The sequence below is a fragment of the Lacerta agilis genome, chromosome 14 (genome assembly GCF_009819535.1).
Source record: "Lacerta agilis isolate rLacAgi1 chromosome 14, rLacAgi1.pri, whole genome shotgun sequence".
In the NCBI taxonomy this organism is placed as follows: Eukaryota; Metazoa; Chordata; class Lepidosauria; order Squamata; family Lacertidae; genus Lacerta; species Lacerta agilis.
The window spans coordinates 41,448,150-41,474,803 of NC_046325.1; the positions used below are offsets into that span (position 1 = coordinate 41,448,150).

Below are 26,654 nucleotides of genomic sequence, written 5' to 3' on the forward strand. Positions count from 1 at the left end.
CCTCGGGGCGCCTCTTCCCCCCCCCCACCCGAAGTCCCTTCTCTTCCCCCGGACTCCACCCCACCCCACCGACTTCCCATCTCCCGGCCATTCCCGAGGACGGGCGGCCAAGCTTCTCCCGCTCTCCGCGCTTCGCTCTCTGCCTCGCGCTCTCTCTCTCTCGCGCGCCCTCTTCGCCTGGGCGCGCGTTTGTTTTGCCCGTGACGGCGGCGAGGCACCGGAGAGCGGACTTTGGCAAGGCGAGGGGCCGCCCTTGCGGCGAGTGCTTGGCGGCGGGCGGGCGGGCGGGCAGCGGCGGCGAGCCCCTGAGGGCAGCCTTGGCGCTTATCTGCTCCGAGGAGCGAGGCAGGCGCGGCCGTGGGCAGGGTCTCCGGGGAGCCGGCGGCAGCTTTATAAGCCGGTGCTCTTCGCGGGGACGGCCTCGTCTGGCGCCAAGATGCCTCCTGTCACCACCTTCCTGCTGCTGTTCCTCGGCGGCGGAGGGGCGCTCGCCCTGGAGGAACCCCTCATGCCCGGAGAATACAACCACACCGAGGAGGGAGCCGTGCAGTTCGCCCAGGACTACAACAGCACCGCTGAGACGGTCTTATTCGAGAGCGTCTCCGCCAGCTGGAATTACAACGTCAACCTGACAGACTTCAACTCCAAGCAGCAGGTAAGCAGAGGAGCCCGCTCCGGCCGCCCAAGCAGGCAGCACCTGCCGCTCAGGAAGGCGGAGGCGAAGCCTCCTGCCCAGCCTCAGCCGCAACGAGACTTTTCTTTTGGGTGCATCTTTCTCACTTTTCTGCGTCCTTCCTTTGGCCCTCCTTCTGTAACTTTGACACTTAAGCCAAGCTGAAAGGTCACAGCACGAGCCTGGGCAAACAGGGGTGCCAACTTGAATAAAATATTGTGGGCCCCCCCCCCCAGGTAAGCTCCGCATAATCAGCCACGTGACACGGTGCACAGTATTTGAGTGGCAACGCCCATCAACTTTGCGGGGGGGGGGTCAGCCCCCTCAAATGTTTCATTGCTGGGGGAACCGAAGCCCCCACAGCCCTTAGGAGTTGGCTCCTGTGGGGCGAAATATCCACTTTCACTTGGGCCTAAAGCTCTCCTTCTGACCCATAGGAGCCAACTCCTAGGGTCCGAGGCCCCTTTGGTCTCGCCCCAATAAAATATTTGAGTGGGTCGCCCCTCCAAAGTTGATGGGCGTTGCCGTTCAAATGGTGTGCACGCACCATGTCATGTGATTAGTTCTGCTGGCGGAGCTTACCTGTGTGTCCCCCCCCCATCCCCAATATTTTATTCAAGTTGACATCCCTGCTCTACCCTGCCACAGTGAATGCCAGCAGTTTATCTCCTTATCAGTTGCCTCTGATTCCAAAGTGCCAACATATGTTGTGTGTGTGTGTGTAAATTAAATATAAATTACAGTATATTATTGTCACGGAATAGTATTTGTTGCTTCTAACTTCAGGACCCTGGAGCAAATTCTGGATCTTGAGCAAAGCCTGGACTAGCCTGGGGTTTCCCCTGTCTTGATGCTTTTTTCCGCTGCCACCTGATCTGACCCCGTCTTGTTCATTTTAACATAGAGTCAGATGTTTCCTGCAGTGGGCTTTCAGGGCTTTTCTGGTAGCCTTTTATATCCTGTATAAAGGACCTGTTGGGAGCACTCCCAAGATAATCAGCTGTGGTAGTCAACATTTATTTTTTGCATGCCCTGCCTTTGTATGCCGTTTCTCCTCCTCGTTGGCGTTCCATTTTGCAGACGGAAAAACTGAGACAGGTTTCCCTGGGGGTGCTTAATGATCCCCAAACTGAGAAGTTAGAAATCGCAGCGATGGAGAGCCGTGGACACAGTTACACCTTCAAAGCTCATTCGGAGCTTATTGTTTCCCTCAAAGAATTATGGGCGCTGTAGTTTCTCCCTCACAGAGTTACAATTCCCAGCAGTGCTTAACAAACTACAGCACCCAGAATTACTTGAGGGGGTGGCTGTACTTCAAGCATCGTTAAACGGTATCGTGTGTTCTTGGTGTGCAGCTATTGTCCCCCCCCCCCCACTCGCTGCCTGAAGTCCCACGCAGAATCTGATTCCTCCTATCTCTTGTGGCTTCTTCTCTTCCTGGGCTGAGCCTGCATTGGAATGAGGTGGTGAGGGATTGGGGGGAAGTGTAAAAACCAGTAAGCCAGGTAATTTGGCTACACCAAAGTAAACACCTCTCTATCTAATGGAGAACTAATTGCTGATATTCATTACTATAAAATATTGTGTGTGGGGTGGAGAATGTCCCACAAGTTTAGATAGACGTTTGGGTGCGGAGGGGAGATGATAAGGGTTGGTGGTTAAATGGAACCTGCATGAACTGGGGTAGTCTACCCCTGTTCATCCTGCCGCATCTCAAAAAAGGACATTGTAGGGCTGGGAAAGGTGCAGAAAAGAGGAACCAGAATGATTGGTTGCGGTTCACTTCTCCAATGAAGAAAGTTTGCAAGAGTGGTGACTTCCTTCCATTTAGGAAGCAGGGGATTTAAGGACGGGCATTTATAGAGGTTTCTATAAGTCTGCATGGTGTGGAGAAAATGGATGGAGATGGGATTTCCTCCCTGTCTCATAATGCTAGAATTTGGGGCCGTCCAGGGAAGCTGCATAGTGGGAGATTTAAGAGAAAGAAGAGGAGTCTGCCTAGTTGAACTGCGGAACTCACTGCCACAAGATGTGTTGGCTGTTCAGCTTTAGGTGGCTTTAAAAGGGGGTTAGACAAATTCAAGGGTGATATGGCTATCTATGACTGCTTCCTCCAGGACCCAAGGCAGCAGGGCCATAATTTGTATCTTGGCACCTGGAGCAAACTATGTGAAATACTTATTTATTTATTACATTTCTATCCAGTCGTTCCTCCAAGGAGCTCAAGATGGCGTACATAATTCTCCTCCCCATTTTATACTTACAACAACCCTGCGAGGTAGGTTAGGCTGAGAGTGAGTGACTGGCCCAAGGTCAGTCAATGACCTTCATGGCTTGGGTGTGTGTGTGTGTGCAGATTTGAATCCTGGTATTCCATGTCCTAGTCTGATGCTTTAACTCAGGCATGTCAAAAGTCCGTTTCGTGGGCCTAATCTGGCCCGCCGGTTGGTTTAATCCAGCCCTTGTGGCAGTTTATTTCCTGGGGTAAAATCCTAAAAAAACCTCAACATCAATCCTTAAAAAAGCCCAACAACCTTGGTTGGCCCTCTGGTTGGCCCTCATGGCCCTTCACTTCATCAAATCTGTCCCTCTTTTAAAAAAGTTTGGACACCACAGCTTCAACTACTACGTTATACAGTGGTACCCCGCAAGACGAATGCCTCGCACAACGAAAAACTCGCAAAACGAAAGGGTTTTGCGAGTTTTTAGTTGACTCGCGAGACGAATTCGTCTATGGCTGTTTTTCGCAAGACGAATTCGTCTGGCGAGGTACCACTGTGAGCCGCCGGAGCCGCGTTTTAAGGCTGCAGCGAGCGCTGCAGCTTTAAAACGCGGCATCGCGCCATAGCTAAAAAGGCTTACCTTTTGGCTCCGGTGTGTGTGTGGGGGGTGTTTTCCGCGTCGCGTCCGCCATTTTGGATCGACTCAGACATGCGCAGTCGATCCAAAATGGCGGGCGCGACGCGGAAAACACCCCCCCACACAACGGAGCCAAAAGGTAAGCCCTCCCGACCGGCACGGCGCCGCGTTTTAAGGCTCCGGCGAGCGCTGCAGCTTTAAAACGCGGCGTCGCGCCGCAGCTAAAAAGGCTTACCTTTTGGCTCCGGTGGTGGGGGGGTGTTTTCTGCATCGCGCCCGCCATTTTGGATCGACTCAGACATGCGCAGTCGATCCAAAATGGCGGGCGCGACGCGGAAAACACCCCCCCACACACCGGAGCCAAAAGGTAAGCCCTCCCGACCGGCACGGCACTGCGTTTTAAGGCTCCAGCGAGCACTGCAGCTTTAAAACGCAGCGTCGCGCCGCAGCTAAAAAGGCTTACCTTTTGGCTCCGGTGTGGGGGGGGGGTGTTTTCCGCGTCGCGCCCGCCATTTTGGATCGACTGCGCATGTCTGAGTCGATCCAAAATGGCGGACGCGACGCAGAAAACACCCCCACCACCACCGGAGCCAAAAGGTAAGCCTTTTTAGCTGCGGCGCGACGCCGCGTTTTAAAGCTGCAGCGCTCGCCGGAGCCTTAAAACGCGGCGCCGTGCCGGTCGGGAGGGGCGCGGCTTACCTTTTGGCTCCGGTGGGGGGGTGTTTTCCGCGTCGCGTCCGCCATTTTGGATCGACTGCGCATGTCTGAGTCGATCCAAAATGGCGGACGCGACTCGGAAACCCCCCCCACCGGAGCCAAAAGGTAAGCCTTTTTAGCTACGGCGCATTTTAAAGCTGCAGCGGGCTAACAGTTCGTTCGCTGCAGCCTTAAAATGCGGCGCCGCGCGGCTCCGGTGCCGGCCGGCGCCCCTTCCGACCGGCGCTCCCTGACTTTTTTCCCATAGGAACGCATTAATTAAATTTTAATGCGTTCCTATGGGAAACGGTGCCTTGCAAGACGAAATTTCCGCAAGACGAAAAGTCTTGCGGAACGAATTAATTTCGTCTTGCGAGGTACCACTGTACCAGCTCTTCCGTCCCTAAGCCAACCGCATATTTTACGACATAAAAAATTAACAGCAGCTGCGACAAAATGATAAACAAGTAAACCCATGTAATGTAGACTATTTAATAATATATGACAGTATTACCAGAATAAATCAGAAAATGGAAAATGGAAGGTATACTTATTAGATCTCACAGAACACTAAAAAGAATAGTAAAAAAAATCACAATATTATACAGATTTATTTATGATGTAACCCTCCAAGGTTTAATTGCAGGGGGGAAATGTTTGATCACTTGGCTGAAATTTATTTGTTCTGCAATTTCATGTCCAACTGAAAGGATTGTCATATTTGATCTCAGGTAGGTTTTAATTAATTCTCGCTAGCTGAAGCTTCATTCACAGGATGCTACCATAATGTTTACACAGCTGCCACTAACTTGTGCAGTACACATTATTATTTTTCTCACCCGCAACCACAATAATATTTAGTACTTCCCATTACCAATAATAGGGGACGCGGGTGGCGCTGTGGGTTAAACCACAGAGCCTAGGGCTTGTCAGTCAGAAGGTCAGCAGTTCAAATCCCCGCGACGGGGTGAGCTCCCGTTTTTAGTCCCTGCTCCTGCCAACCTAGCAGTTCGAAAGCACGTCAAAGTGCAAGTAGATAAATAGGTACCGCTCTGGCAGGAAGGTAAACAGCATTTCTGTGTGCTGCTCTGGTTCGCCAGAAGTGGCTTAGTCATGCTGGCCACATGACCTGGAAGCTGTATGCCGGCTCCCTCGGCCAGTAAAGCAAGATGAGCACCGCAACCCCAGAGTCGTCCGCAACTGGACCTAATGGTCAGGGGTCCCTTTACCCAATTGGATAATGAAGACTTCCTGTTCTAATTAAGTTGGAAATGCAAAGGAGTCGTGCTTGCCCTTTGACCTCTGCAGGAGAAAGTGTTCCTTCACACAGCTCAACTCAACTCCCAGGGGAGGCAATGATTGCCACCAACCTGAGCAGCTTTGAAAGAGAACTGGAGGAATTCATGGAGGAGAGGGCTATCAGCTATGCCATGCCTCCGCAGTCAAAGGTTGCATGCTTCAGAAATGAATGCCAGTTGCTAGAAACCGCACAAAGGGAAAGTGCTCTTGGTTTCCCACAGGCACCTGGTTGGCCAGCGTGAGAACAGGAAGCTGTGGTTATTGGACTGATCCAGCAGTCTCCTCTTACGTTCTTACGAGAGAGGCACAAGAAGATGTCTCCTCTGCTTTCTTGACTTCAGAAGTATGAGTGGGAGAAAGCAGGGAAGCAAGAAGTTAGGGAAGCAACCCTAAAAACACCAGTCTAGGATCAAAAGAGAGATCCTCACTGGCAAAGGACAGTGAGGTTGTCTAGGGAGCTTGGAGGTACACCCCTCTATCAACTTTCTCCCCATGCAAACCTCACCAGCATTAGGTACAAGCCGAGTTGCATCCCAACCGTTTCAACATAGACACCTTACAGTTATCATGATTATGTTGCCCCCGTGGATCAAGGGCCCCATTCACCCCATCTTTTTCTTCCAACCCTGCAAAGCAGAACCTGATTCTGGGATGGTGTTACTTCTCGGGATGGACCCTGATTCCAAATACAAGCTTCTGGAAATCAACAGCAGGAAAAAGCTGTTGCTCTTGTTTATTTATTACTGTATTGTGTCCTGCTTGTGGGCTTCCCGTAGGCATCTGCTTGGCCACCTGGTAGAAGGAACAAGTTGGGTGAGATCAAGAAGGGCTCTTGTTATGCTCTCTAGTGTGCTATTTGTGGGCTGCCTAGGCAGATCTGTCTGACCACTGTGGAATACATGATACTAAATTAGAAGGACTCTTACATTTGGTCTGCAAGGTTTAGCCCTATGTTCTTAGTCAAGTGAGCATGCCAGCCAGGCAAGCTGGTGCAAGCAAAAGTCATGTAGTGTGAAGTCAAATGGTATGGATTCGCTGGCCTGTATTTTCCACCCTGTGCTTCTTCTCCAAGCTGTGGCTAGAAGGTCTGTGTCCAAGGGGAGCAGGTCATGAGTGAAGAGGAAGTTTTGCCACATACTAAAATCAGATTTATGTTTTTGATACCTTAGCCTTCTGTTCCAGGTTAATTAATCCAGAGTGCCCCCACAAGTCAAATTTAGTTCTCATGGTTGGTAATGCAGATTTGAAAGTGCACTCTGTGCAAAAAGCGAAGATGTCCCCAGAAAAGATTAAACATTAAACAGCAGCACCAGCCTGCTTTGTGGGCCGTGGCTGTTGATTACCAGCATGGAGGTGGCAGTCTGAGAATTGCTGCAAATGACTGGTGGCTCCTAGCCTGCCTCTTCTGAACTCTTTTCAGCCTCCTCTCTAGATGTACAAGCACAGGAAGGGAACTTCCTTCAATGTTAGCACTCACAATGAAGAATGAACTGTTTCCAACTTGCATACAGGATCTAGGAGATAACAGAGGAAGAGATTGTTTAATTGTGTGTTTTAACAGGACAGCAAAGTGACATGGCTTGCCAAAGAACAAATAGAAGTGAGGGTTGGTGGCGTATACATTTTCCAGGGATGCCCTTCCAACAAGTCTAGGTAGTCTAGAGCTGTGATCACACTCTGTTTCTTGCACAGTAACTGCATTTCCAGTGCTGGGCTTTTAATCCACATTCCCACAATGATATTCAAAGTACATATGTATTCTGTTCTTTGTTATAAGGTACTACTGTTTGATGTGTAGTTTGTTGTTTCTCAAAACAGCTTCGTTCTGTCTGCAGTCCATAAGCCATTCCTAATTTGTCTCTAGCCAAGATGTGAACAACTTTGTACAGGGCAAAGACATCCCTGCACATCAACACCCCTTGATGTGTTCACTGTGCTCTAAAGTTGTAATGTGAACACGTGCCTTTTGACTGCTTTGTGCAGTGGGCAGAAGATGAGGTGGACTTTTCCTTCCCTGTATGTCTTTTGTGGATATTTTCTGCTCGCACAAAGGGCAAAGGAATTGATGTTGCAGGGAAGCTAGGAGAGGCCAGGTGGCATGCAAAGGGGCTAGCCAAGAAGAGAGAGGCTAAGCAAGAATGGAAGGTGTTGAAAATATGGAGAAGGTTTAAATGTTGAATACTGGTACAGTAGAGTATCGTCAATAGCTTTAGCTGAGAAACTGACATGCCAACCCAAAAACTGCCAGAGGAAATACTAGTCCCTTATCATTTTATAATAATTTTGTAAAGAAACAAGAATGTGGTAGAAATCCTCCCTCGGAGCACATAAGAATGTGACAAGACCTTTCGGAATAGTTTTTGAAATGTTTATTACAAGATATTGTACATGCTGGTACACTGATCAGGATGTGTTTTGTAATTTGTTGTTATATGAGTTCCTTAGTTTATTCTTCTTGTTATTTGAAAAATAAGGGGGGAGCCCCTTATTTAAAAAGAAGAGAGATGCTAGAAGACTTGAGGATTTGGGATGGGGCCAGGGGTATGAGTACGAATGACTGCCTTGTTCTCTTTATAATGGCAATGGCGCCCACCTGAGAGGTGCCGGAACTGAGTTCCGGCAAGTTCCAGCTGAAAAAAGCCATATTTGTCCATGAATAGGTTGTCATGGACTCCAGCAGAGGCTGACGGCCAGTGTGGATGTGTGGTGGAGTCCAATGCATAGCTGTCAACTTTTTCCTTTTTTATAGGGAAATTCCCTTATTCCGAATACGATTCCTCGCAAGAAAAGGGAAAAGTTGACAGCTATGGTCCAATGACAAGACTCTCTGTGTGTGTTGTGTGTGTGACTGAGCATCAGTTTTTGTCTTGCTCTTCTTGCTGGGTGTCAGAGGCAGGCACAACAAGAAGTAGTCCAGAAAGAGATCTCTCAGATTTTTGAGATGACGTTTCATATTTGAGGTTTCCTCCCCAGACGGGACAACTATTTTGCCTCCCTGTCCCAACCCTCAGCTTTATCTGTGGCACTTGTGTGCCGCACACAGGACACAGCACTCTCAGCTAAAGCTGCACAGATTTCTTTGATGGGGAAATGTTTGAAATCAGTGAGACCTAAAAGTAACTAACAATAGGTGCGTTGTGACAGATGAGGTTCAATAGCATCCTCTTCCCCCTCCCTCTGCCTGGCAGGACACCTGTTTTATACACTAAACAAGCTGCAGTCAGATAGGGCCAAAATACTTCTGACCATTGTGTGACCTTCCACCATCTTGCTCAACAAAGTACTAAGGGCCCCAATAAACATCTTTATGTGGCTTTTGTGAACTTTAGCTATGGCATGTGATTCAGCTGATAGAAATCACTAATGGTGCAAGTTAGGTAACACTAATATAGATAACTGCCTGTTGGCAGAAGCCTGAATAAGTTATATGTCAAGAGTGGAAAAAGCCAGATTCCTCGCTATCACGAGACTCTTGGAGAGAGAAAGATATGGAACGCTGATTTATTTAAATATTTATAAGTCATACTTTCATGAAAGTATAGCAAAAACATCAATAAATACTGGTTTGTTAAAAAAAGGGGGGTAATTCACATTGTGATGGTTAACCATAGCTCATATGGTTAAACGAACTAATATAATAAGGGACAGAAAAGGCAGGCAACAGAATAATAATTTTGTTCATTTTATTCTGGAATAACAAAATACAGGATGCAGTTAACACACACACACCTTGAAATATAGATTACCTTATTTTAAACTTAGCAAGTTACACACGATGGCATTTTTTGGGGGGGGGGTATACACAGGAGAGTATGTTTGCATTAAAATTGATGTGATTTTTAGTGTAATCATTTTGTATAACCAATTTATAACTGTTATGCAAATTTGGGGAAGTAATGAAATTTTCAGTATATCACTTCCAGCCTTTAATGGAACTTAATGGAAAAAATATAGATAGAAGCAAAATAAATGGTTCAGGTTTTGTTTGGGGCAGAAAAAAAAGGGCTGGGGTGATTTGCAAATTATGAATTTGGAATCTCTACAGAATTTTTTAAAAGTCCTTCATCAACACTTATTTATGCAGAAGTTACACTTTAACTGTGGTCCAAGCCCAGAATGCTATAATTAACTCTTCTTTTAAATTCCAAAACTCTTCCAATAGATATCTTTCTAAATGTTATCTTCAGACACAATAAGAGACTTGCTCTATTTCCACAAAGTCTTTGGTCAACCTTAATGCAGATGTTAAACTCAAAGATAAAATTTCTTTTCAAAGAAAGCACGTTGTCTGTTAGAGCAATAATTTCAAGTTCAAAAATTTCCTGATGACTTTTGATGTATATAAATGATAGCTGTTTCATATTTGTTTCATCTTTTCCTATTTTTTAATAATAATTTTTATTAGTTTTCAATTACAGTGGTACCTTGGTTTTCGAACAGAATGCGTTCCGGGAGTCCTACATTACCACACTAGTTCAGTGGGGCAGGGAGCACACCAGGGGAGAGGTCATAGAATCAGGGCCAGCCCACCTATGAGGCAAGGTAAGGCACCTGCCTCAGGCAGCAGGATCCACTGTGGGAGAAGTGCACGTCTTCAGGACAGACGGTTGATTCTGTAAGACTCCAGTTCTCTACAAGGGGGCAGAGTCTAGAGGAGGTGAACTGGAGGCAGAAGCTGCCGAGGACAGAGTTCGCTTCCAACCTTTGTCAGAGCAATTGGCTAACTAGGAACTTTTCAATGGTCCTCTGTAACCATTCAGCTGCCTTCCCATGGGGCCTCTTCTGCAGGACCAGAACGGGACACCAGCTTCATTAACACAGATTTACTGGCCCCACGGTGCTCCCAAAATTACCTGTAACAGTTTAAAATAGTTAATAATAATTAATAAATTGCAAACCTCCTTCTGCTTGCTTATCCAAACTGGCTGGCAGCTGTTTATTTGGTAGCTGTTGGTTCCCACAACCACAGACACACTCAACCTACTGTAAATAAGTTTGCCTCTTTCTCCTCCATTATACACAAGTCACCCACAGAACATGGTTTTCTTGTGGATAGAGGATACGGGTGCCAAAATAAGACCCCACCCCATCCTACCCCATCCTCAGAGCCAAAACAACACAACCTTATCAACCAAGCCAATATGAGAAGCTAATCTGTTGCAATTCCCTCCATCTTGTGTTTTTCCTCCTCAAATAGAATCTCTCAATAGCTGTAAAAAAATCACCAGAGCCACACAGCTCTTGCCTTAGCCTAGGGCTGCTACTTCTGCATGGTTGGGGCTTAACAAGCTATCCAACATAAGTATAAGGAGACATTCTCCATGTATATGACATACAGCAGAACCTAGTGTCAGGTGCAGAGCTTAGGCATCCTAAAAACCAGCTTTCAATTCCTAAAAAGGGGGGCAACTGTTTAATTCTTATGGCCATGAAGATGGCATGTGGACCATGCTTGGGGGTAAGGGGAACTTAATATTCTCTTTGCTTGTTTTTTCATATAGATAAAAACCATTTCTATACACTCTTCATAAAAAGCAACAACAGAGTAGCTTACAACAATTTACTGTCAACCATACAATAAGCACCATATTTAAAATGTTAAATGTTCTTCCCTATATGTACGTAGCTGAAGTAAAATTAACTGTGCCAAGACAAGCATGTATGGTTTCACATAATTTATTTGAGCTACAGAATCCAGCTTTTCTTGGCATACAATCTGGGCAGCGTATTTTAGTGCAAGAGTATACAGTACCTTGGCTTCACTTTTAGCTAGTGTCAATCCATTTACTTCAACTAACTGTTTCTGGGTGTAATGCTAAATCATAATGCATGAACATGGTCCTGTTTCTACTCTCTTCCACTGGAATAACAACCACTGATATTGCAAGCACAAAACATTTGCGTTTGTGTTCAGCTAACCATAGTTTGTTGTTATGTCTGAAACTGGGGAAACCATGGTTAGTTTTGTTTCTTTATTTAGACTGTTTATATCCCAACCTTCATCTGAAGATCTCAAGGCAGGTAGCAGCATAATTCAATAAAATACCCATACATAAGATGGTAAAAGCACAATAAAGGTAAGATAACAACAATGCTTGTTTCCTGCGCTGGAGGAGTAGGCAAGGTATGTCCCTTGTCATGACACCCAACCCCAAAGACAGGGGAGGATGAAGTGGCAGAGCCAGGGGCGGCTATGCAGCCAGTTTGAGGAACTGAACCAGGTTCTTGATACTGAACCTTGGTCTTGGTTATGAGCCTGACTATGCCTTTCCCTGAATGGAGTTCATCTGAGGCATCAAGTACCTCCCACCTGTAATGAACAGTATGGCAATGGGCAGCACTCCCCTGACCTCCTGACAGCTGTGTTGCTGCTTATTAGGAAGAAGGGGGAAGGCAGCTGGGAGGTCGATGCCATGCAAAAACACCAGCAGGGTTGACTCTGCCAGTGCATTTGCACCATGCTGACCTCTCCGCTGCCTCTCACCCCTCCCTTTGCTTCCTGGTAAACAGTAGCAACTCAGTTGTTGGGAGGTCAGGGGAGCTGCTACCCCACCATGACGTACAAAAACCCACTCTTTAAAGCTGACTTGAAGCTTTAAAACCCAAATTGCCGTTTGCTGCATTTCAGCTTTAAAGAGTGGGTTTTTGCAGGGAGAGCTCCAGAGCAAAAGGGAAAAGAGGGCGCTTGGACAGAGCTTTAAAGCACAGACCTGTTCCTAGAAAGAGCAGGACAAAAGATAAGTATGGATGAGCCTTTACAATAACCCCTCCCTACCCCCCACCTCCGCTATCTATGTACTCTTCAAGGGAGGCCTTTCTAACATGCAGAAGAGCTGTAGATTAAAAAGTCCACACACCCACACCGCAGCTTGCACTCCCTGCCTTTTCTTAATGGAACATTCAAAACTCCCACAGTCAGAGATGGGATATTGTTGGTGTGGATATTGTTTACCTTTGTAACATTTTTTTACTTGGGGACTGAGTGGAGGATTTCCTTTCTGGTTTAACTACTATATACAGATTCCCTCCTAAAATAGTGACTCTGAGGCAGGGCTTATCCACACCCTCTTTTTCCACTGCTTTCCCTACCCCCCACCCCCAGGGGGACCAGGGCCTAGAAAGCATGAGTCAAACGCAAACCGCTTGGACCCACGCTTTCTAGGCATGGGTCAAACGGAAGTGTAGGTGAGCCCTAGTCTTGACTTCCAATTGCAGGACATGGCTTGACTCATTTTATGGAGCCACCTGAAGCTATTTGGTCTGCAATCCGCTTTCTGCTGGGTTCATGCTCTCTGTTTATGGTGAATTGTGGTGTGGATTGCCAGTAAGCAAATCTGTGGGGTGGATGAGCTGGTCAGATCTGGTGCTGCCCCACAAGGCCTTTCCAGCCCTGCAAGTCAACTCTAGATCTCCTATTTGCGTGTCGAGGTCCCCAAGCCACCCCTCAAATAACACACACTTCACACAGAAATTTAAGTTTAAGGTTTTTGGCATAATTTTGGCCACAACTTTATTAAAATACAAAATATGAGTGGTTGCTTAGGCATTGGTTCAGACTATCTGTCCCCGCCTGGGGACAGACTGACATCCGCCCACCTTGCGGAAGTCAGTAAAGGGAAAACACTTTGGGGAGAGAATGGGGGCCGGGGGCCTAGCCCTTGCCTCTCCCCTAATGCTCCCAGGGGCTCTTGCGTGGCCTTAGCCCCTGACCAGGGGGTACGGACAAAAGCATGGTGAGCCCCTGGATTCCTTTAACGGAATTCCCTGTGCCGCAGCAGCAGCATTGGAGGGGCAGGCACAGCCAATCCTTACCCCTCCACCAACCAATTTAATAACCAATGCCTAACCACAACCTTACAAGTTGTGACTAATTGCTACGCAGTAGGCGAAAACCAAATGGCACCAGCCAATCAGCCAAATGGAAAAATTCCTACCAGGCCCCTGCCCCAAAAGCAGACGACCCCATGACAGGCATAGCAAGGTCAACGCAAAAGCCTAAATTATAGGGAGGGAGGGAGGGTGATCCGATGCACGCAGCGAAGAGGGCCCCACGTTGCGTGCACGGAGAATATATAGCCTCTGGGCTGTCCATCAAACATTGCAACATAAAAATCTCCCCAACAACCTGCAGAACCCAGTCACATGCCTTGGCCATCTATCCGATCCTGCCCAGCAACAGAGGGGTCTCTTGTTAGCTCCCACCACAACACGTGCTCTCCATGAAGGAGAACTCGCTTTATGAATCCAGATTTCTGTCCTCACTTTAAGTGGCTACAGTTTGTGACTGTGATCATGTTTTATTTATTTTGCTCTCAGGCACTGAAGATAGTTTACATTGATTGGGGATTTAGACTGTTTTGAGGAAGTGTAGCCAGTTTTATACTAACTACAGAGCAAGCTGATGGCATCATGCTGTACCAGTGTTCCAGTTGGGGATTAAAATAAGACAAGGCGGCCCTGTCAGAAACTGGTGGAGAAGCTGTAAATAAAGGCTAATGAGGCATAAGGTTAGGCATCACCATTGTGAAGTGTTTATTTCTAGCCCATCAGCTCTACAGATAATAAAGGCAGCTGAGGATGGTTTTATTAAATATATTTCAATACAACAGTCTGGATTAATAAAGAATTAATAAACCATTTATTACAAGAGGTGAGATGCAACACAACCAGACACGGGGAAGACCTTTCTGGCACAAAGATAGGCCAGTCTGGGGAACCGCCGTCCTTGAGAGAATAAAAAATAAGCTATGGTTGACACATGGATAGATCAAGAAAGATCTGTGTGTGGGTTAATTTCATAACATGTGCCAATACTTCAGGAAATGAACAATCCACGCATCAGTGTTTTGCTCAACGTGGTTGATCTAAATTAATCTTCACTTTGAACCCACTTCCTGTGTTCGTTAGTAGAACAACACTTTATATTGCTTCATTGGTACAGTAATCTAATAGGAAAAATGACTATTACCCATACTTAACCTAAACACAACCATAAGTGCTCCTGATGAGGCATTCAGCTATGCGGTGTTGAATGTTATCTGTTAACTGTTCTATCCTGCTTCTCCTTTGTTTTGTTCTTTGTTTAAACCAATTCATGAACCAAAAACTTCTATGTTGGCCACTGATGTTGAACCATATGTTGTAGATATTACTGACATTTTATTGTGCTGTTTTTGCGATATGCAAATGACATGAGAGGACTTGGTCCATTTATTTGATCTGTTGAGGGGGTATACAGTTGCAGGCACAAGGCGCCCGATCTTGATAAAGGCCGCAACCAGGAGCAAAGGGCTAAAGCCCTCTACCCTCCACACTAGGGGGTTCTAATCCAGATTAGTTTGGGCCATTTGTGTCCTAGCATCAAAAAACTAAATATATATATTTTAAGGCACAGCTACACAGCCCAGATAATGTGTGCTCTATGGACTGTTGGCTGGCTTCAGCTGGGAATAAAAAAAAATTCAGGGGTGGAGGTCTGGCTGGGCAAGTCGGCAAGTTGACAACAGGATTGTTTAGGTTTATGAAGCAAGCTGCTGAAATATGGCTGTTAAATCCCCCCCAGCTGATTTTAATATTGTGTTATTTTTATTTTGTGTAACACACCTTGGGAACTTATGGCAAAAGGGCAGGTTAGAAATGCGATGTAACAAATAAATAGATGGAAATGTGGTCAAAGGCTCAATAATTAGTGTGGGGGCAGACTGCAGCTCAGTGACTGCCACAAATCCCTATTTTCTTGGGATCCTTCAGTTCTGTCACCCTAGTCTTTCAAAGCTGTGGTGGAGGGGGGGACACTCTTATCTTAAGCAAAAAATTATTTACTGTAACTGATGGATTTCTGCATGCAAATAGGCTTGGTACACAGGATTTCCTTTCTATTTATTTTTGGCACAGTTTGCCCATATTTCTGTTCAGGCTTTCTGTTTGTCGTTTCATAACTCTCAATTACCTGCTACATTGGGAGTTTGTTTTCCCTACGAAGTGGCATGTTATTTTTGGAAATTGCCTCCTAATCTACAAGGAAGCACATTTCCTGGTAACAAAGTTAGCACCCATCCACCACCTTCTGATTTGGTAGCGTATTTTTCCTTGACTTCAGTTTACTCTGGCATGCAGTTTTTGTATGAGGTTGGGAACTCTTACACTGCTGGACTTCTTCTTACATTTTGAGGACCTGTTCTTTCATATCCTTCAGGTATCCAGACACAGAGGTTACAGCTGAAGGGATTCCTTTTCTGTCATCAGCTAGAAGTGGGATTTAAAAGGGTGATTCTTTTATCCTGTTTACTCAGAAGTAGGGATGGGTGAATTTGTCAGTTCTGGGTTCTCTCGATTTTTCATTGTTCCAGCCTTAAGTTCACGTTTCCACATTAGTTTGCCATTCAAACAAACAAAATCTAATGAAAGTTCATCCACATTTTAGTGCAAATCTCTCCAAATATACATATTTTGTATGTAATTTTGCCTAATAAACATATTTCTGCAGACCATTTTTCCTTAATATAATGGGTTGTTGTATGTCATTTTCACTAATATATGCCTTTTTGTAGATGTTACTTGACTGGAGATTTCAAAGGATGGCTGTGGTTTGTTTTATCTTACTGTTTTGGAAAATGCAATTCATCTTTAAATGCAGATTGAATCAAATTTCTAGACCATCCCTAGTCAAAAGCATATATCATTCAGCAGCACCCTGCAACTTTGATTAAAAACACTTCTTCCTTGCAGCTTTTGCCTCCAATTGCTTCCTGTTAAAGTAGCATGGCATTACTGATAAGCTGGGGTGGAGAGCTTCAAACAGTCTTTCCCTCTCATTGTTTTTTCCTTTTTTATTTTATGGCGAAATACTGTCATTTCACACTTTAATAAAGGAAAAGGAAAACCTCAGTAATTCAAGCCACTCTCCTGTAGGGAACAGGAACTAACCAGTTAATGGTCAACCGCACTACAGTGCTGAACAGGAAGCAATTAGAGACAGAAGCTACAAAGTGAAAGTTTCTGACTGAGACACAGAAGCCCTTAAAAAAAACAAAACTCCAATACAAGCTGGCACCGCAATTGCATTGGCGGGGGGGGGGGGGGGAGGAGGAAGCAGGTAGGAATCATCACCATATTAGGCCTGAAAACGATGGGAGGACAACAGCAGCCACAGCAATTTAAATGCAGCAGGTTGGCCTTATCATTGTCTGGATTCCGCATAACAAGCAAGTGGTTGCAGACTAAATCACTAGTGTGGAATCAGCTAGGAAAGCTACAATGGTAGCAAGTCTTTTGGATTATCACTCTGATCCAGGGCTCTGTCCTAGACCCTCCTGCTCCAAAACACTCAAAGAGTTCCCCTATACTAGAAATAGAGGCCTCGTTTATTCATTTCAGTGGGTGGGGATAGCGAGTAGGAAGCCTCCCACATTTCTACCTAGCTCATACATATCTTCAGATGGAGTGAAATGTGCATTTAGAACTGAGTGTACAATAATTTTTTTAATGTGTTTGCATCTGTACAATTCACCCACACCACCTGTTTTGATCTGATCTGCTTCTTTCCGGTTTCATTATGATAAGGGTTTCCTCCATCTGTAGGTTTTGGGTTATTCTGGGTAGTCCCTGGGGAAGTGGGGGCACTTCTGATCTTCCTAACTCCTTGGTCTGTGATGAGAACTGTATCTGGCAGATTATGCTGCTACTGCTCTCTTTTTGGCTTTTTTAAAATATATATTTTTAAAAGTATTACAGGAGAAAAGAAGGAAGGATTTCGGTGATAACAGATTCACCCCTTATTTTATATATATATATATATATATATATATATATATATATATATATATATATATATATATATATATATATATATATAAAACAATCAACTGTTTTGCTATTATATTTCAAAATTTCAGTAAAGATACTGACAGAAGGCCACAGTCTCTGTTAAATGTGAGAAAGCTTTTACTTGTTACATTGTAAATTATTGCTTATTGTTGGATGGAAAGGCCTTCTTGCAAAATTTGAAAACGTAATGTTGATAATAAATAAATATTGTGGAAGATCCATGTCTAAAAAGTGTGCTGTTGGTTTAAACCTGAAACTGCAATAATCATGGAGAGGATGAAATTCCCCAACTCCACTGCCAGCACCCATAGGTACTTCAAAGCCAACCGGAACAAATCATTTAGCTCAGTTGGTTACAGTGTGGTGCTGATAACGCCAAGGTTGCAGGTTCAATCCCCATATGGGACAGCTGCATATTCCTGCATTGCAGGGGGTTGGACTAGATGATCCTCAGGGTCACTTCCAAATCTACAGTTCTATCACTGTGCTTTTGCTATCCTGAGGAAAGAGCACAATGGAGCTACCACAATCTCCTTTCCTGATTATTAAGGGCTGAAAAATGCAGCAATGGCAGGCAGTGGTGTGCTGAACACACACACACACACACACACACACACACACACACACACAGTGTTATTTAATGAGACAATAAATTGCAATTAAAATTTATCAGAAGGGGGAGAAAAATTTAGTGAAATTCTCATGAGCCAGGTGCAAGGTTTTTGTTGCACTTACTTTACTTTTGGTGTGGCAGAGGGGTGCTCTGGGGCACCCTTTCACCCATCCTACAAATCAGCTCGCCAGTGGTCTGCACCCTGCAGCCCTCCCAGGTGCACATACTTCATGAGGTCGCTCCTTCCCGTCCCGTGTGGCGTTTTCTGATGAGAATGTGTAGGCAGCCAGGGAATCTGCAGAGGAAAAATGCACCTGTCATGCTTGACCTCCTTGCAATAACAATAAGGTACGCTCAAAACCCTGCTTCTATTGGAAGTCTGAAGAAATTCTAAAATGTATTGAGGGTGAGACCAAAACAAACCCCCCCCCCCAAAAAAGGAAACTGCTGCTTTGCAAGACCTTTCAGAAACTGCAGGGCAGATTTCAGTACAGCATTACTGCCAAGGTTTTGGGGGCTGCCAGTATGTCTGGGACCAACCAAGATGGACCGTTGAAGGTACCCAGTAACTGTGTGCTTACATATTACCTGTATCTATGTATTCCACCACCACCCCTTTACAGGTAGCAGCCTCTTTGAAGGAGCAAGAATTCATAGAGGTTTGGGGGAAGAAAGCAAAGGAGAGCTTCGGCAACATCTGGCATAACTTCACTGATCCTCAGCTGAAGGAAATCATCAGATCCATCCAGACCCTGGGGCCGTCCAACCTACCCATGGATAAGCGGCAACGGGTAAGGACACAACTCCAGGCAAAGGGAGTCTACACCTGCGTGGGGAGTATGGATGATTCAGACTTATATACTAAGCAGTATATAACATTGTTAAAATAAATAAAATACAAATACATAAATAAATTCCTAGTGACATCTCTGAGGAAGCTGATTATCTGCTGGGGTAAGGTAAGGTATGTTCCAAGTTGCTGGCCAGCTCCAGCTTTTTGGGACTCCACAAACTGCATTAACAGTGCAATTTTATATACGTCTACTCAGAAGTAAGTCCCATTAGGCTCAGCAGGGCTTACTCCCAAGTCAGTGGATATAGCATTGCAGCCTGGTGTTGAAGTCTCCGCCAAAGGAGGCATTTATGTTATTCTTCATCTTAGTTCATATGCAGCATCCAAAAGTCATGGTAAGGTTGGAGGGAGAGACCAAAGAATGTAAGCTGCTGCAGGGGCTGCCCCACAAGGACTAGTGACTTGTGTCAGAGAGATTGGCCATGAAGGCTAAATTCCTGCTTAGTTTTCCAAATATGCCATGGAGATAAGTGAAGCATTTAACAGCAGATTTTGCCAAGCCAGAGAGAGAGAGAGAGAGCTCAAAGGAGTTCTTATCCCCTCCTGCTAGTAATCCACCCTCTTTGCCTGTTCTTAGTGTTCCGCAGCTAATTCTTTCCAACTAGTCTAGTGGAGCATGTAAAGCAATTTCACAGTGATGTTGCTTCAAACTGGAAAGAGAGTCCCTCGGTCCTTTTTTGAGTTCTGCAGATAGAATGATCTGACCAGCATCCCTGACCTGTACGGGAATCCCTGTTGTTTTAATCCAAGGTCAAACTAGGTGGCCCCCCTCGATTCTAAATTTTAGCAATTGTGGCAGCATAGCAGTGGTTAACAGTTCCCCCTAATGGGCAAACAGCAGCTCCAAGGAGTGATTTTCAGTAGGAAAATAGCTCTGGCGTTTATGCATCATTTCCTCAGCCCCAGGGTCCCAATCCAAATGGGATGCTGTTGCCAGAAATTTCCCCCTATGTACCAGCTGAACATGGGAACATAAAACGGACTGGATTTCTTTTCCTTTTATTAAAAAAAATAATTTTTATTAAACGAAAAAATAAAACTTTTTTTAAAAGCATGTTATTATTAACTGTTTGGTTCATTGTAAAATTCCCAACTGCTAAATAAAAGTTTGAAAAATGTAATTTATAACACAGGAGAGAAAAGACAGAAGAAAAAAGGGGGCATTATCCTTTGCATGCCAACATGTTATAGATGCCTACTTTTCCATAAATCCACCAGTCTACATTTCTAAGAAACATGTTGTATTATCAAGGTGATCCAACGCACAGCCTGAGGGCCACATGTCACCCGTAAGGCCTTTTCTTGGTGGCCCCGGGCAACATTTGATGGTCCCCTCAAGCCCTTGCACTGCCTTCCCAAGCCGTGAGGCTTTGACAGTCCTCCTGTCTCCTTCCCAAAGCCTAGTTAGTGCTTTCCAAGCTTTGGGAAGGAGGTGAGAGGTTTCTAGGGCCCTGCAGAGCTTCGTGCCTCCTTCCCAAAGCCCAGGTTCCCACTTCTCCAGCTTTGGGAAGGCAGAGCAAGAGCTGGGGGGGGGGGCATTAGATATCGGCCTTGCTCCCCCCCCCCCACATGTCTGTAGGCATAATAAATACAAAGCAATGCAAGCTTAAATAAGGGAGCAAGCAGTGTGTGAAGATAGCACATTCTATCATACGTTAAAAGAAAGCATATTATTATTCCTCTTTTTTATATCTTTACCTAGAAAAACATTGGGGGGGGGTGTGGAAAAAATTGTCAGCTATTCCAGATACGTGATGGGCCAATGGCCATAATAATAAATATCTATCTATCGATACGACTAGCATATTTCACGGGGGCTGTTATTATTGATGTTGTTTTTGTTTTCGAACAAGATAAAGCTCTGCCATGTACCTACTCAAAAAGGGCTGGATTTGAATATTATCTTCCTGCTGTTCCAGTATGGGTACAGCTAAGATGCTCAGTTGTAGCCAAGGAAGAACAAATTATCCCCCCCCCCAAAAAACCCCTATTCCTCACTCATTCTCCTGCTTGATAAGGAAGAATACGTGAGCTTAATTTACTCCTGCCAGTCTGGTTCCCAGGGCAAGAAGCCAGTTTGTGGAATTGATTTTTTAAAAAAACAAACTAACTAAACTAAAAAACATGGGAACTGCAGCTGAGACTGTAGCTGCAATGATGACAAATATTTCATTTTGCCTTTTTTTTTTAAAAAAAGAAACTGTCGTAAAGTTGTTCCTTGCACTTTCAGAGTAAACATATCCCAACCCATCCAAAGCTTGTTTTGTGAATGGAAAACCAATCTGAACTTTGTTTATTTATAAGGAAAGATTAAAAATAAAATAAACAGCTGCATAGCAGAGTACATCTGCAAGCTAGGGATTATACCCAAGTGGCTTTTGTTTGGTGTCTTTTATAGACTTTTACTAACTGCAACTCGGTGATAGAGGAGCATTGGAATCTGCCTTTAGTGAGTCAGACCACTGAGCTTCACATTGCTGGTGCTGACTGGCAGCAGCTTTCCATGGGTCCAAAGAGGGTTCCTTCCCAGCCCTAGCTGGGGATCTCAGGGGCTGAACCTGCGACCTTCTGCATGCAAAGCTTTGCTGCCGTGCTTCTCCGGGGGCTAGCTCAGCTTTGTCAGCACACAATCAGCCAGTGGTACCAAATACCCACCTGGCATTCTGCACTGAAAAGGCACAAAGAGTGTGGCAGAATGGGAGCTCACAGCTCCAGCTCCTGGCTAGTTGGCCCTTCACTACCTATTAGTGAAAGACACAGCCACCAAGAAGGCCCACATGTCCCAGATGATTGGCTGCAATGCACCTTATGAACCCTACTGCTCTAATTGACCTCTTTTCCTTGGTGCCCAGTCTTACTCCCTGAAACTTACTACCTTTCTCCCCACCCCCTGCCCTGGAGTATTATACCTACTGGAGGTGGTTATCTTAACATCAAAGCACTTGCCAACTCCTTCTGCTCTCTTTCATGTTCTCATGTGCCCTGAATGCAGGCGCGCTTCACAATCTTTTCTTCCAGCAATCAGCCCTCATCCTAACACGACTCCCTTCCCCCACCACTGTGCCATTTTTTCCCACCCAGAGCTCTTTTCTTCTCTTATGTACCTTACCCTAAACAGAGGCGGACTTTGGCCTTTCAGATTTCAGAGACTCCAAAATTGAGCACCCCCTGTACCTCTCATCTTCCATTCTGCTCAATTCACTATGTCATAGTTGCAGCGCCCAGTGTGGTGGAACTGGTCACACTGCCCGAAATCCACCTCTGCCCTAAAGGCCTTCTCCTTTCCGAATTCCGCCATTATCTGTCCTTACTCACCACCCTCCCCTCCCATCGCTTTTTAAGCTGTGAAGGGTTGCTTCTATACACCTCTACTGCCCCCTGCCACCCACTTTGCATTTCCCATTTTCTCCCAGCCCACTTTGAATTTCAGGCCTGGCTCCTCTTGTTCCTTTGACCATGCATGCCTTGGCCAGGTTATGGTGGTGAGAACACCAGAGTCCTGACTTCCGCTCCATGGCGTGTAGCGTGGCCTGATTGGGGTCTTGATGGTGCAGGCAGCATTGCCACATCAAAGGCATGTGAGAACAGCAGGCTTTTATGCTGAAACAAAAGGGACTCGCTCAATAGTTTTGTACTTTCAATAATGCAAGATTACAGGGAAAACGAAGGTGTTTTTGGTCCCATTCCTGACTTGGCTGGCTATAGACACCTAAGTTTCAAGTTCATCATAAAATAAATAATTTTGAACACTGCCCAGGAAGCCTGTGTTTGAGGCAGCCTCCCTGGGTGTTCTTGCTGTTGCCACCAGGCAGCCATTCTCTGTTGAAACTGTGATAGATCATAGGGTGCGAAGCAGACCTGAGGTGTGGAACAGGTAACATTGTGGCTGGGCCAAAAAGGAGTGACTTCGTAGAACTAGCAGGTATGGGACTATCACACTAACCTGGACTATTTCTCTTTCCTTTCTAAGTATAACACTATTCTGAGTGAGATGGACAATATCTACTCCACTTCCAAAGTATGTTTGCCAAATCAGAATTCCAGCTGTTGGGCTCTAGAACCAGGTGTGTATCTTCCTGTTCTCATTAGCGTAACCCTCTCACACCCCAATCTACGTGATTGCTTTCAACACGGGAGCACCTCAAGGGGGAGGTGATTTGTTGAGATCTGAGAGCTATGTCAGAAATACTACAAGTTTCATGGTCACAGATAACTGTGACATTGTAGTGGCATAAAATGTCACATGCTTGCTTTGATGTTTACAAATATTTACGTGGTGCTTATCATACAACAGATTGCCTTGGTTCATATTCTACAGCACTTGTGGAACATGTGGCCATTCAGATGTTGTTGTTGTTGTTGTTGTTGTTGTTGTTGTTGTTTGTTGTATTCCAACTCCTAGCCACTCTAGGAAGCTAACACAGCCAATGGTGAGGGATAGTGTGAACTGTAGTCCAAAAACACTCAGAGACCCACAAGTTCTCAACTCCTGTTCAACAGTATGCTTATTTTTCAAGTGTGAAATCATATTGCCCCCACAACTCTTGACACTGCAAGAGTTGAAGAGCCTGATTGATTTGGAGCCCTTAAAATGATGTCTTCCTTTAATGTGTTTCAGCCATTTCTTTGGCCACCAAGTGTATCATTGATAAGGGCTAGAACAGAAATTATGTGTAGCAGCTGTGTCCAAAGATTTACATGTTTTGAAAACTAGGGCACTTTTGAGAGAAGTTACAAGCTCTCAGCTGCTAGCAAACCCAGAATTAGTGTTTCCCAATTTGAAAGACAGAAACTAGTGTTGTTGAGATGCTTCTCAATCTACCACTGAATCAAAAATAGCCCCAAACTTGAGGGGAGGGGACCCCTTTGTCCCTGAACAATAACACTGAATAAATAGCACTGCCCTTATGATGAGGCACATCACCCACAAAATGGGTTCTTTTCAACCTGTGACCATTTTCTGTGTTTTTTGTTTTTTTTGTTTTTTGTTTCTGGTCTCTTCTCCCACACTCACTTCTCAGAGATAACGGACATCATGGCCACCTCTCGCAATTACAGGAAACTGCTCTATGCCTGGGAAGGGTGGCACAATGCAGCCGGCAATCCTCTGCGGCCCAAGTATCAGGAATTTGTTGTACTAAGCAACGAGGCCTATAAAATGGATGGTGAGATGCTTTAAATATGGATTGGGGGCTGGAAATAGGAAATGGGCCACTCATTGGATTGAAAGACTGCCTTACGAAGAAAGCTGCAACCAGCTGGGGCCTTTTAGCTTAGGCAAAAAATGGTGATTGAAAGCTTCAGAGAAGGCTTGAATATTGTAGCTCTCCCTGCTGCCCTCCTTTTAGAAATGTATTCCCCATGTTTCCTAAGAGAGGACCCATTTGGACAATGGGTCTGCAATGCCAGAGTGAAGCCACTGTGATCTAATGATTCATGGTGTGTTACCTCAGCACGTCCATTCTCAACTGATGTACATCGCGTTTTGAAAATATTTGAGGGAATGGTGAGCATGTGTCAATGTGTTTATGAGAGGGTCATCGCCGCATCAATGAATTTTGACTTACCCCGCCACACAGCCGTGCCAAAAATGATCGTGTGAATTGGCTTTCAGTTTGTGGTTGTGTGCTCTGTGCCTTTAGAACAGATAGACATTGAACAACACGGATATATGATGTGGTGCGGGAATGATTCTCCAACCTTGTGTTGAGATTATGCATGTGTGACTTCCTTTGGGTTCTGTGCTCTTGTTGGCGTCCAGGCTTCAAGGATACTGGTGCCTATTGGCGCTCCTGGTATGATTCACCAACGTTCGAGGATGACCTGGAGCAACTCTATCATCAGCTGGAGCCCCTTTACCTAAACCTGCATGCTTTTGTCAGGAGGAAACTGTATGAACGCTACGGCCCTAAGTACGTCAACCTGAAAGGCCCCATTCCAGCTCACTTACTGGGTAAGATGGCAATAAAAAGGGGATGAAGTGCTAGAGAATTTCTGAATGCATGAAGTGTCCTGCCACACTCCACACAGGCTGACCAGTTGGGCTTCTTGAAGCTGTCATGCCTAAGAGTGAACAGGGTCCATTTCTATTGAGTCTCGTCAGTGCTAGAGATGATGATGATGATGATGATGATGATGATGATGATGATGATGATCTAGTTGCTTTTCTCACAAATGTGACCCAAAGTGATTTACAAACACAATTGAAATAGAAAATAACCAATTGCAACAAACAAAACAAATAAAAACCTTAAAAACCAACATCTATAGCTCTGGTTCGCCAGAAGCAGCTTTGTCATGCTGGCCACATGACCCGGAAGCTGTACGCCGGCTCCCTCGGCCATTAACGCGAGATGAGTGCTGCAACCCCAGAGTCGGACATGACTGGACCTAATGGTCAGGGGTCCCTTTACCTTTCTAGCAATAAAACTCTGGTCTTAAAGATCCTATTCCACTACAAGAAGCCACAAATGCTTTAAAAAACAACAATACACCATCACATCAAGGGCTAAAAGTCCAGGTAAAAAGGGGGGGGTGCATGGCACCTAAAAACAGGTAAAGATTATGGGATCATAGCTCAGTCAGTAGTCGGTAGAGCCTTCGTATGGGGAGAACATTCCACAAGGGGAGAGCCATCACTGAAAAGGCCTATTCTCACATTGCCACCCTCCAGACCTGTGCACACAGGGGGACACAATGAAGGGCCTCAGATGACAATAAAAGGGTTGGGTTGGGTTTGTATGGGAAGATGTGGTCCTTGAGGTATTGGGGTTCTGGACAGCTCCCCTGCACTTTGAGTGGAGTCTGGAAACTAATTCGTAGCCAGTACTGTTGTGCAAGAATTGGTGTAAGTTTTGCCTGTTCTGTCCTGGTCAGCAATCTGGACAACAAATTCTACACCAGCTGCAGTTTCTGAACCATCTTCAAAGGCAGCCCCATTTATAATGTGTTGCAGTAATCCAACCTAGAGGTTGCCACAGCCTAGACCAGGCACTCCTAAACTCTGCCCTCTAGCTGTTTTGGGACTACAATTCCCATCATCCCTGACCACTGGTCCTGTTAGCTGGGGATAATGGGAGCTGTAGCCCCAAAACAGCTGGAGGGCCAAGTTTGGGGGTGCCTGGCCTATACCAGGGGTTTTCAACCTTTTTGAGTCCACAGCTCTCTTGACCAACTACATTATTTCTGCAGCACCCCTATGAGGCTCAGGAGCCCAGTTATGTCACCCTTGCCTGCAAAGCTGGCAGGCTGTCACCCTTTTTCAAACACCATGCCTGGTGGGGTGTTTCCTCAGCCTCTTTCCTTGAGAGTCCTTTGGTCAGCCGCTGCTGCCGCCCCTTGTCTCTGAGCTGCCCCCCCCCCTGCCCCAAAGACAGGTGCCTCCTCAAACTGCCCTACAAGGTCCTGGGACTTGTCTGTCCATTCCCAACAGCAAGGGCTGGCAGACTATCTGGCTGGGCTCCCTTGCCTGCTTGTTTGCTTACTCCAAAGCCACCTCAGCTCCTGACAACCAGCACCCCCCCCACCAGCCCCAGAGGCATCTTTCGCCTGTGGAGCTTTTAGCCAGGGCTGCTGCAACAAACAGCTGTGCAAGCCTTTGGGAGGCAGAGCCGCAAGAGGGCATCAGAGGAGGGAGGGAAGGAAAGAAAGACAAAGGCCAGTGTTGCCCACAGCACCCCTGACCGTCATTCAAGGAACCCCAGGATGCCACAGCACACTGGTCGAAAACTACTGGCCCAGACAACAGAGTTTGAGGCAGTCCTTCCAAAATGCATCTGCTGAAGAGTGGGAGAACAATGTGCACAAGAAGCATAATCTCTCACTCTCATAAAAGC

At 45.7% G+C, this 26,654-nt stretch overlaps 1 protein-coding gene across 1 annotated transcript in view; it reads left to right on the forward strand.

The window, feature by feature from the left end:
- The first annotated feature begins 300 nt into the window (after window positions 1-300).
- Window positions 301-26,654, forward strand: part of ACE (angiotensin I converting enzyme) — a 52,062-nt gene continuing 25,708 nt past the window's right edge. Inside the window, exons 1-5 of the mRNA XM_033168894.1 lie at window positions 301-655; window positions 18,590-18,757; window positions 22,790-22,883; window positions 23,841-23,984; window positions 24,581-24,772. Coding sequence (XP_033024785.1) covers window positions 437-655; window positions 18,590-18,757; window positions 22,790-22,883; window positions 23,841-23,984; window positions 24,581-24,772 — 817 coding nt within the window. The 5' untranslated portion in view covers window positions 301-436. The remainder of the gene's footprint in view (window positions 656-18,589; window positions 18,758-22,789; window positions 22,884-23,840; window positions 23,985-24,580; window positions 24,773-26,654) is intronic.